This window comes from Megalobrama amblycephala, linkage group LG1 (genome assembly GCF_018812025.1).
Source record: "Megalobrama amblycephala isolate DHTTF-2021 linkage group LG1, ASM1881202v1, whole genome shotgun sequence".
NCBI lineage: Eukaryota > Metazoa > Chordata > Actinopteri > Cypriniformes > Xenocyprididae > Megalobrama > Megalobrama amblycephala.
The window spans coordinates 10,649,997-10,666,426 of NC_063044.1; the positions used below are offsets into that span (position 1 = coordinate 10,649,997).

At 37.7% G+C, this 16,430-nt stretch overlaps 1 protein-coding gene across 1 annotated transcript; it reads right to left on the reverse strand.

The window, feature by feature from the left end:
• Window positions 1-31: 31 nt before the first annotated feature.
• On the reverse strand, window positions 32-5,998 carry LOC125262631 (interferon-induced very large GTPase 1-like). The gene has a single exon (XM_048181461.1). The coding sequence runs from the start codon at window positions 5,864-5,866 to the stop codon at window positions 977-979; it is 4,890 nt and encodes a 1,629-aa protein (XP_048037418.1). The 5' UTR covers window positions 5,867-5,998; the 3' UTR covers window positions 32-976.
• Window positions 5,999-16,430: the final 10,432 nt, after the last annotated feature.

Consider the following 16,430-nt stretch of genomic DNA (forward strand, 5'->3'; position numbering starts at 1 on the left):
ACATAAAAACAAATACAAATACATTTCACAATCACTTTTAAAGGTCATCCTTTTATTATTTCTTCCATTTTACCTGAACAAGGAACAAACTTTTTAGTAAATAAAATACCAACTCCTCCACTAAGAGAATTGTTAGACTTAAAAAAGACAAACTATTCCATTCTTTGAACCATTCAACATGATTTTTATGATCACTATGGGTTTCTTGCATAAATAAAACTGTCAAATGTTTCTGTCAAATTAAATTATATATTTCCATTTTTTTCCCTCACATCTCTGGCTCCATTCACATTTAAAGAGGCAATATGAATTTCACCCGTATTAAGGAAAAAGATTAGCCATAGAAAACTGATTAAGAGATAGACACCTCAAGTCATGAAAATAAACTGCTTTATTATCACTATTAACACCTTCAAGCATCCTTTACTCATTGAACTCTTAAGGCCTTTGCACACTGAGTCCGAAATTCGCATGAAAAACTTTCGCACGTTAAAAAATAAATTCAACCTCACATTAAATCAATCACGTTTGCACACTGCCTCCAAAACTTTCATCCGTCATAAAAATATTCAGAACAGGTTAAATTTTCTCTGTTTTTTGCATCCGTGGCACACATTTTGAGAGACGTTTTGACAATTTAGTACCACCGTACGCAAACACAAAAATCCAGAATCCAGCAGCACTGTTTGACAAACAAAGTGCGGAATACAAAGAGACAGAATATAAAGTCAGATTGTGCCAGTAGCAAAGCATCATAAAGCATGAAACATTTACATTAAGTTATGTTGTTTTGAAGTTAAGATCATTTCACAGATACTTGTATGTGGAATTGAATCCTGTCTTTAATCCTCTTGTATTTGAAGAAGTTTTGCTCTACTGAGTTGTAGTTGACTTAAGAGACTCACTGATAAATGTCAGAGAAACTAATTTCTGACTGTGATATGTGGAGAATCTGAGAGATTCATTTGAATCTCCTTTAGAGGTATTTATTCAAACTCTCAATAGCATTTTGTTTTGAGTATTTTTTCCATTTATCTGTTATCTCAACACACCCTTCAAATGTTTTATTGTATTGCTTTTCAAGATCTTTCTGGAATCTGCACACAAACCACTTCCAGTAGGGCAGTTCAGAGAGATCAGGAGTGATGCTCCAGTCTGCATAAACTCCTCCTGCTCTTCTGTATTCTCTATATAAGATGCTATCATCTGAGTCACTGGGATAAAAATATAGAGTGCTGCTTGCTACTGCTGATGTGCAGATATGGGTAGAGAAGTTAGATGTATTTCTGTAATATATTCCATTTAGTCCAATATTACGGTGGAACGGAACACTGTGATCTCCATGATGGTTTTCTATGGTGTTGGTGCAGGTGGCTCCACAGAACGGACACTGAACCCAACAGCACTGACAGAAGTGATCAATCAGAAGGTCATCTGGTCTGAACTTATGGTCCAAATTTACTGGAAAAGTCTTTGTGTTGAATCTACTGCAGATATCAGACATTACAGCAAGAAGTTCTTGTCTTATCACATCTTCTAGGAGGTTGATATCATCAACATCATCATGTTTCACTCCACTGAGGTCTTTTTCAGAGAAGATCAGCACATCTGAGAGCTGCTGTGTGAAACTCTTCAACCACAAATCAACATCTCCTCTGTTCACTTGAACATGTTCAGTAGATTCATGTGCTGCTTCCATGATCTTCTGCTGCAGGAGTTTAATGTTCTTCTTCATCTTGGGTAAAACACTGACACTGAACTTATCAGTGATGTACCGACTGACTTCATCTCTGATGAAACTCTTGAAGTGATCTCTGGGATTACGAATGTAGTTCATGTATTTGTTGAAGTCCTCCTCATCTGCCAGTGTCTTCAGGATGTGTTTCTCCAGATTTGATCTCTTTCCATTCAGTGATTGACAGTTTGATCTCATTTCATCCGTCAGATCTCTAGCAGTCTTCTTGTAGACACTCTGCTCAATGGGTTCTTTAAGTTTCTGACAGATGATCTCTCCAAAAATGGCAGCTGATGTTGATCCATGACAGTATTTCTGGAAAACATTATAGTACTCTTCTCTCTTCTTCTTGACATATATTGCTTCCTTGAACAGTCTGTGTTGGTCAGTGATCATCTTGTTTGCTCTTTTACAGATGGAAAGAACCAAATCCACAAGGAATTGTTTCGTGAACTCATATTTCACTGCTCCTTCCTCATGTTCTGTTACTCTTTTCTTGATGTAATCTATGAGTTGTTGAATGTAACTGATTTTGTAGCCCATCTTTGAAATGTTAAATGACTGAATCATTGTGTCTGTCTGCTGTTCAACATCTTTGACAAATGACTTTATTTCAGCTTCCTTCTCTGGAGACAGAGTTCGAACGTATCCCAATGTTTTTTTAAATCTTCTGTAAGCACCTTTTACAGTCTCTTTAAACCCATTTTTTGAGGACTTTTTGAAAATAACATATTCACAATAACTTGACATAGTGAAAATCTTGATATACTCTCTGTCCTCTTTAATGTGGTCAACAGGGAGATGCCCCTCACTGAGGATCTTTCTCACATCTCTCATTATGTCAAAGTTTTTGAGTGGAGGAGTGTCTGTGATGATTATATCCACAATCTGTTTCCAAAACAAATCAAACTCTTTATTCAGTGTTTCTTCATCATTTGTTTTGTCTTTGCGTTTTAAAGCAAATTCTTTGCTCATTACATAGAGAGTGTTTTCATGATGTGTCCTCTGAGCATCAGTCTTTTTCTTCTGTGTTTCTTTATCATTTGTTTTGTCTTTGAGTTTTACAGAAAGTTCTTTACTCTTTTCATAGAGAGTGTTTTCATGATCATCAGACTTTTTCTTCAGGTCTCGCTGCTGAAGAATCTCATTTAATTTCCTTTTTGTTTCTCTGACAATGTTTTCTTGGACATCTTTGATTTTCATTTCAAATGATGTTTTCCACTGAATCAGTATATCTTTATCTTTGTCTTTCTCAAAGAATTCAGACATTGATTTTTCAACTTCGTCACTTGTCTTCTTTAGTTCTCTCTGAAGATCAGTTTCCTCAACCTCGTGAATTGCTTCATTTTCTATTTTGTTGTGTAGCTTATTCTCAGTTTCTATCATGGCACTGCGAAGACTCCAGGACCACTTGCTGTATTCTGTCTCCAGTTTCCTGTAGGCTGAAATCTCAATGGAATTTTGAAAGCTGAAGATGAAATGTTCCTTCAGTAAAGCCTCCCAGAAATCTTTAATACGATCTTTTAGGTGTGTCAACATCATTCCATGTGAATTTGAGGCATGAGACATAATACTTTCCCTTAGTTCTTGAATATTCTCACAGTACTTTGGGTTTGGTGGTGCCATAGGTGGGCTGCCCTCCCAGAGCTGAGCAAAATATTTCACATCATTCTGAACATCAAATCTAATGACATCACTGAAACATTCTGCATCATAGAATTCCTCTTTAGCAGTGAGTTTTGTCATCTTATCCAGTGTCTGCTGCAGTCGTCTCCTTCCCTCCATGTTTTTCTCTCCAGCTGTGACATCTGAGACGTTCTGATGCACAAACACACAACTGGGATTCAGTTTGACCTTCTTCATCCTCATGAAGGCCTGAACAACAATCTGAAGAATGTCTTGCATCTCAGAGAGGTTTTCTCCAAAGATGTTGATCAATGTCAGATTTGCAAGACCAACAACAAATGTGGCCAATTCAATGTCATGATGTCTTATTGATCTTCCAGCCAGTTCTAGAGCACGAAGACCCTCAGTATCAACAACCAGAATATAGTCAAAGTTCATCTGTGTTTTCATCTCATCTGACACTTTGACCAGCTGCATGAAAGCTCCTCTGGTGCACCTGCCAGCACTGACGGCAAATTGGAGTCCAAACATGGCATTCAGCATGGTGGATTTCCCAGAGCTCTGAAGCCCTAAAACTGACAGCACAAAGACTCTCTGGTCTCCCAGTTTCTGGATGAGTTCATCTAGAACAGCAGAGATCCAGATCACAGGAACATGAGCAGCATCTCCATCCATCAGCTCCAGTGGAAATCCAGAGATCATCATCTCTGCTGCAAGACTCGGGAGAGAAGAGAAGTGAAACTGCAGGTCTTTTTTGTTCTTCTTTACAGATGAACATGATTCATAGATCTGACCGATTTCCCTCATGATGTGCTCCAAACCAAAGGCTGCAGCTTGAAATTTCTCAGATATTCTCTCAAGTTCTGCTTGTTTAGCTGTCAGTTTTTCTGGTTCATGTTTCTCTTTCAGCTTTAAGACCTTTGACCATGTTTCATCATATTTGTGATGAAGATCAGAAAAGTCAGCTGAGATATATGCATCCAGGCATATTCTGAGCCAATTAATGAAATACATCTGATGTCCAGTATCTGAGTTCATTTCTTTAATAAAGAACTTCAAAAACTCACTGATGTCAGATTCATGCTGTTGTTCACGGATTTTCTTCATCTCGGTTTGTTTTCTACTGATGTCCATTTCTATTTCATTTCCTTGAGGTCGATGTAGTTCTTTGTTCTTCTGACTCCACTGATGCCACAGTTTCCCCTGATGAGGCAGAACTGATTCTTTGATTTCTGTCAGATCTTTCTTCTCCAGTAAACTCATCATCTGCTGTGCTGCTTCTCTTCCTCTCCTGCAGTCTTCATCATCTTCCTCATCTACTCTGATGTCTGAGTGTTTGGACACATCTTCAAGTCTGAAAGTGAAAGATGATTCTGAGAAGCAATCATTTATAGCTCTTCTGAGATCTTCAGATACTTCTGACTGATTTCTGTCTTTCAGACCAATCCTATATTTGTTCTTCATCACAGTTACACCAGATTTATCTTCAGTAAAAAGACAAATGAGAGGCTTTGTGTCCTTGTAGAGTTGTTGAAGTTTTATCATATTTTTGTCATTCTTCTGAAGTCGGGGGAGAAGAACAACATTGACTGAGGCCATTTCAGTGAGGATCTGCAGCTGTTTCTCATTAGCTGCTGCATCACCGTGTAGATTACAGAACGCAATACAGTCAGTGAATTCATCATCATATGATCCAGAGGGGAAGAACCAGGCGATCTCCACCACTCCATCCATCAGGACTCTGGTTCTGCTGCTGCCTGGGCAGTTCCTGTGGAAGAACGTGTTGTGTTTCTCATTGATCAGACTGTTTATAAGCTCAGACTTGGATGAAGACACAGAGCCAAAACTGAAGAAAGACACCATTGGAGTTTCTGCCTTGTAGATCGGCTGGTTTCGACTGATGATTTCATTGTTGGTGTTTCTGATCTTCCAGCTCTTGTTGATTTGTCTGAATGTCCAGAGAGGAAACTCAATCTGTTGTGTGAATGGATCAGGAACAAGCAGAGGCAGAGCGTACTGACACTGGGACAGTTTAGTGACCAACAGCTGCTTCAGGAAACCATCGGCACAATGAAACACGGTCATCTGAACATCCATCGGGTGGATTCCCTCAAATTGGCTTGTTCCTTTATTAGAAACTGGCCTTAAATTGAAAAAAAAGTCATCAGAATCAGCCTCTTGTTTAAATGAATCATAACTGCCTTGTTCATTGTGATCTTCCTCATTGGTCTCATTAGTTTTAATGTATCTTGCTCTGTAGTTCATAATCAGTAGTTTTTGTATGAAAGTCTGAATCAGCTCCTCTTCAGCACAAGACTCATGGGACTTTAATGAATGTGCAGATGTTACCCGAAGAACATCTGCAGCTCTCAGTTTGTGATGTCTGCCTTCAAGATGAAGTCTCTGAAATAGATTCATTTTTTTTGTCAACTTTTCCTGATGTAGTTGTTGATCCGTACCGTACCAGTGCTTGTTTTCTGCCTGTTGAAGAAATAAACATTTCATTTACTTTGATAATTTTGTTTTGGTCAAACATTTAAATAATAAAATCACTTTAGTCTGAACTTTCCATTTTACATTTGATAGCATTTGGTGTATTTATCTTAAATCTCTTTAAGATATATACCATTGCAGGGAGATACCATCTTTAAGATACAATTGCAGGGAGACGCAATGTCTCATTCCCTGTTCTCAGGGAACCATGGTTGCATGCATAACCTGAGACATTCCCTTTCATAAGGGAACTTGTATTACGTCCTAGAACACTAATGGGGAACGGAATACCCATGCCGCCATGCTGAGGGGAGTGCATGCCAAAGAATAGCTGACAAAAACAGAAGAATAATTTCAACAGAAATGTCAAAATCACTCCTCCTATGGGTCTAATAGGCTGTCAGTGACCAACTGACCAAGGCTTATAGCTTGGCCAACGCTCAAGCTCTAAGCCTCAAAATGGCCCCCAGAAACATCCAGAGGCCTACCAAGGCCGCTTAAGGGCTTGGAACCAACAACTTAAAAAAAAGGGGTCCCTTTAAGGGAATGTGGCTAGGGAGCCGAAAGGAGCCCCGGCCAGTCACTTCTAAAGGGAGAGTAGTCTACCTCTAATCCCACCAGGGAGGCCACCTTTGTCATATCTTAGTGGCCTAGTCTGGCCAGCAACCTGTCTGTTACCTAAACAGATTCTCTAAAGCACTTGCCTCAAGAGGAGGTGTCCAGAAAGAGGGACTGCAAACTGGCAGTATCCAACTCAGACTGGAACATAGAGATGGGCATCCTGGGGAGCCGAGTTACTCCGCTCCGCCAACTCTAGGGAACTAGGAACACGCAGGAACCTAGCTGAACCTGGAGGATCGCACCCAAGGAGACCCAAGGAGGACCAGCTACTTGGTAGCAAATCAACTCTAGCAGAAACAGCTACTAGAGGTATTGCAGGCCAAGGGAGCTCAACTCGCCCTGAAAGGAGGGCAATATGCCTGTGCATCGCTGGTGATGGGCACATATGGGGCACAGAGCCCTGGGAGCAAAGTGAGCTAATCCAAAAAAGACCGTCTGAGCTCAGCTCTGGAGGAATGGAGACCCCAACAGGAGGAAATTTCACATAAAAGGCATGCAACAATCGACCCCACGACTTGATAAAAATCAAGGAGCTTATGGCTGAGAGATTGCTCTAAGCTCAACCATAGCTCGACCACAGCATAGTGCATTCCACTCTCTAAACAAGAGGAAGTCTAACAAAGCTCAGAGATAACCACCGGGGAGGCTTTCTACAAAAGCTTAAAACGCCTGGCTGTGCCTAACACCACTAGGGAACTAAAGCTCAGCATAGCGCTTTTACTCTAATATCAAGAGGAGCCCCAGCTCAACCTAGGCAATTTGAGGAGGCTGCAAAGCCTGCTACTCGCATTAATAGCCTAATGCAGAAGGTGGGCCCTGGCTGGGGACGTCTCTCACAATAAGAGGAGGAGTACTAGGATCACTAGCTGCCAGTCCTAAGCAGGAGAGACTCTCCTAGGAGTAGTCTACTCCGAGCTACGGCATGCTAGGAGGTGGAAAAGCTACAGCATAACCACCTCTGTCTAAAAAAAACTAAAGTACTAACCTAGGCCAGATATAGGGGCGGCCCAAAAAGAAGGGCTGACCCACACGCTCTCATGACCTCCTTGGAGCTCAGTGGAGTAGAGACTTCAGTCTAACGATTCTAAAGAAAGGAGGCCGGCTCATAATACACAGATGTAATTGGCAACAATGAGTAGTTGGCAACAATGGGGTGTGAGGCAGAGATGTAATCGTAAAATGAACACTCCAAATAACTCCAAAACTTCAAAGATTACACTCTAGATGAGATCACTGAATCAGACCACTATATTATGATTATGCCTTCATCAAAACATAATTAACCTGATCACATTTTCTCTTGGCTTTCTTTGCAATAATAAATGTGCTTCATAAACACTTACAGCAGCCAGTGAAAATATAATGAAATGTCTAAGTTATGTATGTAACTGCTACATCCATGTTTTTATTATTTTTATTTGGGCTAGGGGAGATTGGGAAAAATAACATTTAAAAGGTGTGCATGTGTATATACAAGAATGATGGCTAGGCCATGCAAATTTCACTCAGTGTTTATTGCTCAAAAAAAGTGCAAAGTGAAAAGAAAACAAACTGTACAATATTTACAATAAGGAGAACAAATAACAATAACAAAGACAAGGTGGGAAGCAGAGCATGCCAAATAAATGAAATAAATAAAACAAAACACATACAAAGGTTGGCACTCTCTCCAAAACTTAGTGTGTCTAATACAAAATGGAAAATCCTACGTGTTGTACAATGTATGCCGCGTAACATACTTACCTGCTCACACCTTCCCAGCCTCACACACATGGTGATGACTGGCAAAATCAGACAACTGTAACTGTACACTGTACAAGCACAAAAACAAAGGACTTCCCAAACAAGTATTCAACACACATACAAAAATACAAGAAAATATCTGACAATATTTCACAAACTATAACAACAGGTAGCGTACAAGCAAGCAGCAAAAATGAGCATGAACGAATTGAGCGAAAAGCTGGTAGCAAGGAGGAGATCCGGGTATTTAAAGAGGGTGGCGGAAGGTAATTGGCAGCGTGAATCAGGAGGGCGTCATATTTGGTGGTGAATGAAAGGTAGCGGAACCAATGGAAACTGAAACACACACACAAAACAGAAAACACACAAAACGGACTACCCACAACACGCAATACTTTGTATGCTCTAGTGTGCATAACAGTTACCTTGATTCCAAGAGGAATGAGATGCTGCGTCAGTAGCTGATGCTATAGGAACACACCAGGGGCCTGATGTACAAATGTTTCCACACCCACATCAGGATTTATAAAATATAAACTAGCAGTATACGGGCACACCGTACGGAAACTCTAGATTGTGCTTTTATGCACAGTGAAGTAATGAAGTAAACAGATTGATTTTGAACTCTGTTTTCCATTTGAACACTTCCATTTCCAAATCTAGATTAAATATTCCACTCTCATTAATGGGGTTGTAGGAAACCCCCCATCGGACCAAAAATGGAATCTGACGGCCTGGGCGAAGGTTAACGCATGTATGTCTTTTCAGCACCCCCGTGAAGTTCACTTAATTTCACTCATTTAATCTGACTCCAATTTCAAATGATTATTACTCTTAGGTTGTGTTTCCAATTAGAAATTAATCATTTGTTATGTATTAATTTAGATATTTGATTATTCTGGGTATCCCATACTTTCAATTATTCGTTCATTACAGACCCATCATCGCTCAGAGAATTCGCATCGGCCGACTGCATTCTCACGGACATAAATTCGCCAGTTTATGATTCTTAGTCAGAGGGTGCAGAGTTTACTAATGCATTTGAGTCAAACCACCACATGCTTGTTCATAGAAAAATACAGTTTTCTTAGTCACAATACTGCAACTTGCTAATTCAACAACAGATAAATTCAAAAGTCCCATGATGTGCGAACATCCTTTCATAGGGCTCTCTAGTTTGACTTGTCCTGACGCAGATTTATAGAAATAACAGACTCCAATAATCTACTAGTCATAATGATTTCAAAAGAATCCAGAGAAAATCAAATATAACATTGTATTTGTCAAGTAAAAATGTATCATGCCAATTACATAGTTGGACAATTAGAAGCCAGTTAAAAAATAATTAATGCATAACATCAATTGAAATGCACATGCACACAGTGGTGTATCAGTGTTTTTAAAGGGGTGGTTCTGTGTTTTTTTCTAGGCTTGATTGTGTTTTTGAGGCACAGTTTAACATGTCTTAATGCTACGGTTTTTTTTTTTTTTTTTTTTTAAAGCCGTATTTTCCATATATTTTACCTTTATTCTACACCTCTGTTTCCTTTGTCATATGAACAGCTCGTTTGACTTCCTGGGTCTATGAAGCCACTCCCTCTGAAATACGCAATGTGCTCAGATTGGTTAGCAGGTTGGTAGCTGACCCAGTGTATTGTGATTCACTGAAGCGTCCGGAAACACCACGCCCCTAACCATTCATTGCTTCAGTGGAAATGTAAATAATGCCGTCTATATTGCTGTATCAAATTGAGCCGAATCAGACCCAGATGAAGAAGGTCAAGCAGAACCTCTGCAATCGTGGCTTTTAAAGGACGTTTATGAATGGTAACGAAGCAAAAACGCTTTGGTCTTTGTTTACGTCTGTGATGCAACCAAAAAATAGCAACAGAACTATAAGTTTAAAAGACATGTACAGACAATAAAACATACTTTTGAAGCCAATAAACAGCAGCTTCTGCTTTTAAAATGAGAACTGCTTCATCTTTCAGTAAAAGCCTTTGTGCAAATTAGGGATGTCCAGATCCGATCACGTGATCGGAAATCGGGCCCGATCATGTGGTTTCAGACTCGATCGGAATCGGACGTTACCTCCCGATCAGGACTCGGATATATATGTATATATATATATTCTCATTATTTTTAACACATCTATAGTGATGCGGTGGCACAGAGTTAGGCCTGTTTCACACTGCAAGCGTAAGCGGCGCGTGAGTAGCGCATATTTTTTTCAGCGTGCATGTCAACCAACGGATGCATTCACACAGGCAGCAGGAGCAGCTCGTAAAGCGTCAGGCAGGAGCGTCGCGTAAGCAGCAGTGCCGCGATCGTCTCGGCACCGAGTCTATCCCTGTGTCTCAGTCAGCTCCCTAGCTCTTTAGGTCGTAAATCAGTATATAATGAAAGTGAATGTGGCTGATACCCTGATCAGTGCCCTGACTACTGAACTAGGGAGCTGATTGAGACACACGCTGCGCTGCTGACGCGTAATTAAAGTGAAAGCACACTTTTGATGGACAAAATAAATATAATTTCACACAAAAAGTGTTCAAAATGCACACAATACGCATGTCTAATGTGTTTTAACAAGAATTTGAGTATGACAGAAAAGAAAATTAAGAATCAAAAATAATAATAGAAGATTTACCCATTTAAACTTGTTTTTTATTATTCAGTTTGGGTTAAAGTATGGTGTATTATAAAAAACTAAAGTAAACTAGCCAGAAAATATGATATATATAAACATTATTTTAGTTATTACACAGACTGCAGCATACCCAAATCAAACCAAATATATTTGTTTTTATATTAGCCTTTTTTATATTTACTGTTGCACTAAAGTGAAGTGAAGTGAACAATTTATGTTATTTATTACTTGATTGTTCAAGCTACCTCACAGAAGTGCTCTGTTTGTAATTAAATAAAAAATAAGGAACGTCCTGGATCTGTTTTTTTTTTTCGCTCTTCTTTATTCTTTTTTTGATGTATTATAGAAGTATCGGATCGGGACTCGGTATCGGCAGATACTCAAAATCAAATGACTCGGACTCGGACTCGAGGGCAAAAAAACCTGATCGGGACATCCCTAGTGCAAATCCAGCATTGAAATCGTGTAGATTCTGGAAGCTGTCTTCAGCGCCGCATCCATTTTAGAAAATATCACAGATTATAATGGGTTCTATTATCTTTTGACGCGCTGCTCGTGTCCGGTGTACACAACTCTTCCGAATTCTGCATACTGTAGAAGTGTGAGGACAGTTTAGGGCAAGGCATGGTCCTATGTTATTTCTTTAAGATCTTCTCTCCAGATGAGTTATATTGCTTTATTGCAGGGCACTTGATCTCAGTTTATGTCTAGCAGGAAAATCAAGTCTTACAGGGTTAAAAAAAATTGTCATTGAAAAAATTCAATCAAGTGTAAGACTGAAATTCCTGATAAGAGCTCTCACAAAAAATAGACACCATGCAATAAAACAATAAACTTGCTAATCTAAAGAAAAGATTATGAAGCAAAGGCACAGAAATCCATTTGCCTAATCTTCTCTCCTCACTCATCCTAAATCCCCTCTCCCCACTCCTTTTCCTTTCACCCTGGTTGAAAGATCAGTAAGAATGTCTATATACTACAAATGATTTATTGTGTGCATCTCTTGATTTTTCTCTTTTATGTTTGGTATAGTTTTAAATATCTCAAACATTTTACATTTTAATAATCGCATCTATAAAATTGATTTCTTCCAGTCATATTGGTTTCCACATTCCATATTGGTTTTTTGTCCCAAAATTCCACACTCAAACTTGGACTCATTGTTTTGAATAGGCCTCTAGCGACCTCTAGCGGACAGAAAATCTTACATATTGCACCTTTAAGTAATGCTTACACATTACATATAAAAACATAATACAATGCATTTTAACAGAAAGGGTTTGTTCTTTATGTGCTTACTATATTAATTTTCATTTCTTCAGTCTTAAATTAAGACTTAAGTCTTTAAAAAATGTGTAGCAACACTGTTTTACAAAATATTGTTTTGCAAGGACAAAACAGACATGTTAGCTAAAGGCTTTGATAAGGTACATGTGTTAGAGAAGTGTAAAGCACCTGAAAGCTCTTTTAATAAAAAAATGACAAAGATCATTTGGAGGTGACAAGCTTCAAATTATATTCGCTTTGGAAAATAGTGTCTGCCACAGGCATTGATATAAATTTAAGCTCTAAACAAACAGCACAGCCTTTAAATATGTGTAAACCAATGATAACTAACAGGCTAATTGTGTGTTTAATTTGGTGGTGGTTTTCATGTTTAATCCTGTTTCAGGTTTTCAATCTTGCTTATTTTCTAAACTTACAGACTGTATATAGTTTATATATCTACCTGTAAATATAATGTACACACACAATACAACAGTAATATTTTTAGTTGTGAAGTAATGAAGTCAAACCTGAGTACTGACGTCCTCCATCATCAGTTCAGTCATGAGCTGCATCTGGAAACTTCTCTGGAAACCGTGTCTATATATACAAGATGTTTCGCATTCTTAACATTATTGGTTGTGGCAGTAAGAAAGTGAAAGAGTTTAAAAGTGATTGACTTTTGGGGGGAAATGTTTAAGCTTATTTGAGCTAAGGTCACCTTTTTTGCATGTACTAAAGATGCGAATGTTTAATTTCTACTATTTCTGTCTTTATTAAAATCATTCACAGAGTACACATAATGATTGTTTTAATTATTTGATGTACAGTTGCAAGAAAAAGTATGTGAAAACTTTTGAACAGGATGAAGATGTCACAATTTTTCTTACTTTGTTTAAATATCATTGTTTTTCATTTAGTACTGCCCTTCGGAACCAACAGAAGATACTTGCATGTTTCCCCGAAGAAATATTAAGTGCAATTGACCTTGATATTTGAATTCAAAAGTTTTCACCCCCCGACTCTTAATGCGTTGTGTTTCCTACTGGAGCATCAATGAATGTTTGAACCTTTTTTAATAGTTGAGTTTGAGTCCATCAGTTGTCCTCAGTGTGAAAAGACGGATCTCAAAATCATTCAGTCACTGCTGGAAAGGGTTCAAATATGCAAAAATGCTTGAAAACTGAGCTCTGTTCTTCAGAAAAATCCTCCAGCTCCTGCAGATTCATCAGTTTAACTGCTCAGGACAAACAAGAGACTCATGAACAACCATCACAAAACATAAAAACAGTCGTGGATCATCAGGTAACCACACACAGTATTGAGAATCAATGGTTCACATACTTATGAATGGGGTTATTTTAATAAATTCAGCTATTGTTTTGTCTTCTGAACTAAATGTAAACATCTTTTATGTAAAATATCTTACTCAGTACTAAACAAAAAATAACATGCATTTTGAATGATCTTTCTTATTTTGCACATTTGCAGATTCTGCTAGTGGTTCACATACTTTTTCTTGCAACTGTAATTAATTTGATATAAACTGAATGATTGAGATGATATACAAATCTTGAAAAGTTGGTTTAACTGGAATGAAATGAAATAATGGTTAGAGAGTCTGACTTGTAACCCGAAGGTCACAGGTTTGAGTCTCAGTACCGGCAGGAAATGTAGGTGTGAATGAACAGTGCTTTTTTATTAGGCAAAAAGAGTTAGTAACTTATACATATGGGACAACAATAAAAAAAGAAGAAAAAAAAAACAGTGACAGGTATATACATATACAAATACAGAAGAAGACAGGAAGAGAGAGAGAGAAAGCTACAGATATATGGTTGTGGTAGTTTCAGCAGGTACAGGTACAGAGATCAGTTAAGTCAATTTCATGAATTGCATTAGTAATTACTGTTTAGCTTTCCTTGTATTGTTGTGGGGAGGAAGAAAGAGAGAGAAAAAAAGAAAACTGGAAGTGGCATAGCACAAATTCCTAGTATGGGACACCATATTTGGGCTAAAAAGTCATGTCACTAAAAGAAACACTAATTAGTAAGAAATGTTGAACTAGTATCGACAAACTGTTCTTTAGGAAACTATTTCCTTATTCATTTTGTTCCTGAAACATTCTTTCAACTGAATTTTAAGTAACAACTTAACGTTCTAGGAACGTTGATTTGTAACATTCCAAGAACACCAAAATGTTCATAGAATCTCATTTTAAGTATGATGTTCCTGAAGCATACTTTCATATCAAAAAAGTTACTAAATAATCCCATGGAGAATATTGTGGCAACATGGCGCACAGCAAAATCCTCAGTGTTAAATGAATACTACTCAATGTTTATATGGGTCTAATCTACAGAGTGTTAACACTGAAGCAACTGCAGTTAATGAGATAATTAAATGATTATATTATATTAAAGGGTTAGTTCACCCAAAAATGAAGATGAAAGTACTCAACCTCATGTCGTTCCACACCCGTATAACCTTTGTTCATCTTCGGAACACATATTATATTTTGTGGAACACAAGTTGTCTGTCTCCTCCATAGACAGCAATTTAATTACCACTTTCAAGGTCCAGAAAGGTACTAAAGTCATCGTTAAAATAGTTCATGTGACTGCAGTGCTTCAATCTTAATTTTATGAAGTGACAAGAATACTTTTTGTGCGCAAAATCAAAACAAAAATAACAACTTATTGACCAGAGCCAGCCAATACTGAGCCGCCGTTCTGGTGTAGAACCTGGAAGCGCTGAGGATAAACATCGTAGAAGAGAAGATATTGTAATCAGGTGATGTTGGCTAGTTGATGATGATAGTAATCATGTAGTGATGTAGCTTGATTTACTGACCTCACACAGTGTCTAATCACTTATCAAAAGTGTTTTATATAAATGAACTTTAATTTACATTACCACTACTGTGATTCTACAGCAAAAGATCCAGCAGTATTGAAGCAATCAGGTATAAAAGGTTTTTAGACACTTCACTCACAAAAATGTTTTGGAATACTGCATGAAAGTAATGGGTAGATCATGAACATAACACGAACCAACAATACTTTTAAAGCCTTTTAAATTTTGGCTTATGTAAATTTTTACAAATGCCAATTTTTATAGGCTATTAAGATAAAGTTATGTAGCTTTATTAAGAACTAACATGAACTAACATTAACAATGGACAAAAGTTATTTTTGCCCCCACTCTCTGACCCCCTGAAGGTTGCTGAGCAATTCACACGCTAGCTATGACACACTGGGGGAAGCATTTCAGTAACCATATGAATGCATAATGCAGAATCTAATCGAATTCATCAAATCACATTGAATTTTAATGTGAATTGTCTCAAATCTAATCGTTCTGAAATTGCAAAAATCATTCGGGAATCGAATCGATTCATCTACCTAAAGATTCAAAGCCCTAGTAGATCTCTTTTGAAATATAAGATGTGGTTTATCCTGTCTTTTTAATCCCTTAAGACAAGCTAAAAACATTCCAAACGGCATAAATTATGCCTTCATGGAGCATTTTTAAGGAAAACACTGGCGGGCGAGAACGCACACTGCAAAAAAAAAAAAAAAAAATCATTAAAAATAAGTTAAAAAAATTGTGTTTTATCATTATCGCAAATGTTATCGGTGTTTCTGCTTCTTCTTGATCTCCTTTGTTTTGATCCAGAGATTTTGTACTCTTTCAGAAGATGTGTAATAGCACTCCCTAGTGTAACAGTGAAAACACAAATTGACGGACAATTCTGTCAATGGTGAGGAAAAAGTTAATTATCTCATTAACTGCAGTTGCTTCGGTGTTAATTTAACACACTGTAGAATAGACGCATATAGACATTGAGTAGTGTTCATTTAACACTGAGGATTTTGCTGTGTGCCACGTCACTATCTCCATTGGATTATTTAATAACATTTTTGATAACTTTTGTTAATAAAAATTAAGTTGAATTAATGTTTCAGGAACATCATACTTTAAAAGACATTCTATGAACATTAAGGAAACCGGACATTTTTGTGTTCTTGGAATGTTACAAATCAACGTTCCTAGAAAGAATGTTGAGTTGTTACATAAAAGTAAGTTGAAAGAATGTTTCGGGGACATCATACCATCTTTAAAAAAAATAAATAAAAAAAAAAACATTAAGAAAACTGGACATTCCCATAACCAAAATAGAATGTTTGGAAAATGCTCCTAGAACATTTTTAAAACACAATTTGTTAGCTGGGTTTCTACCATCATATATTTTCAGCAATCTTGAGAAGCTTTCTGATGTATTGGGAAGAAAACAAC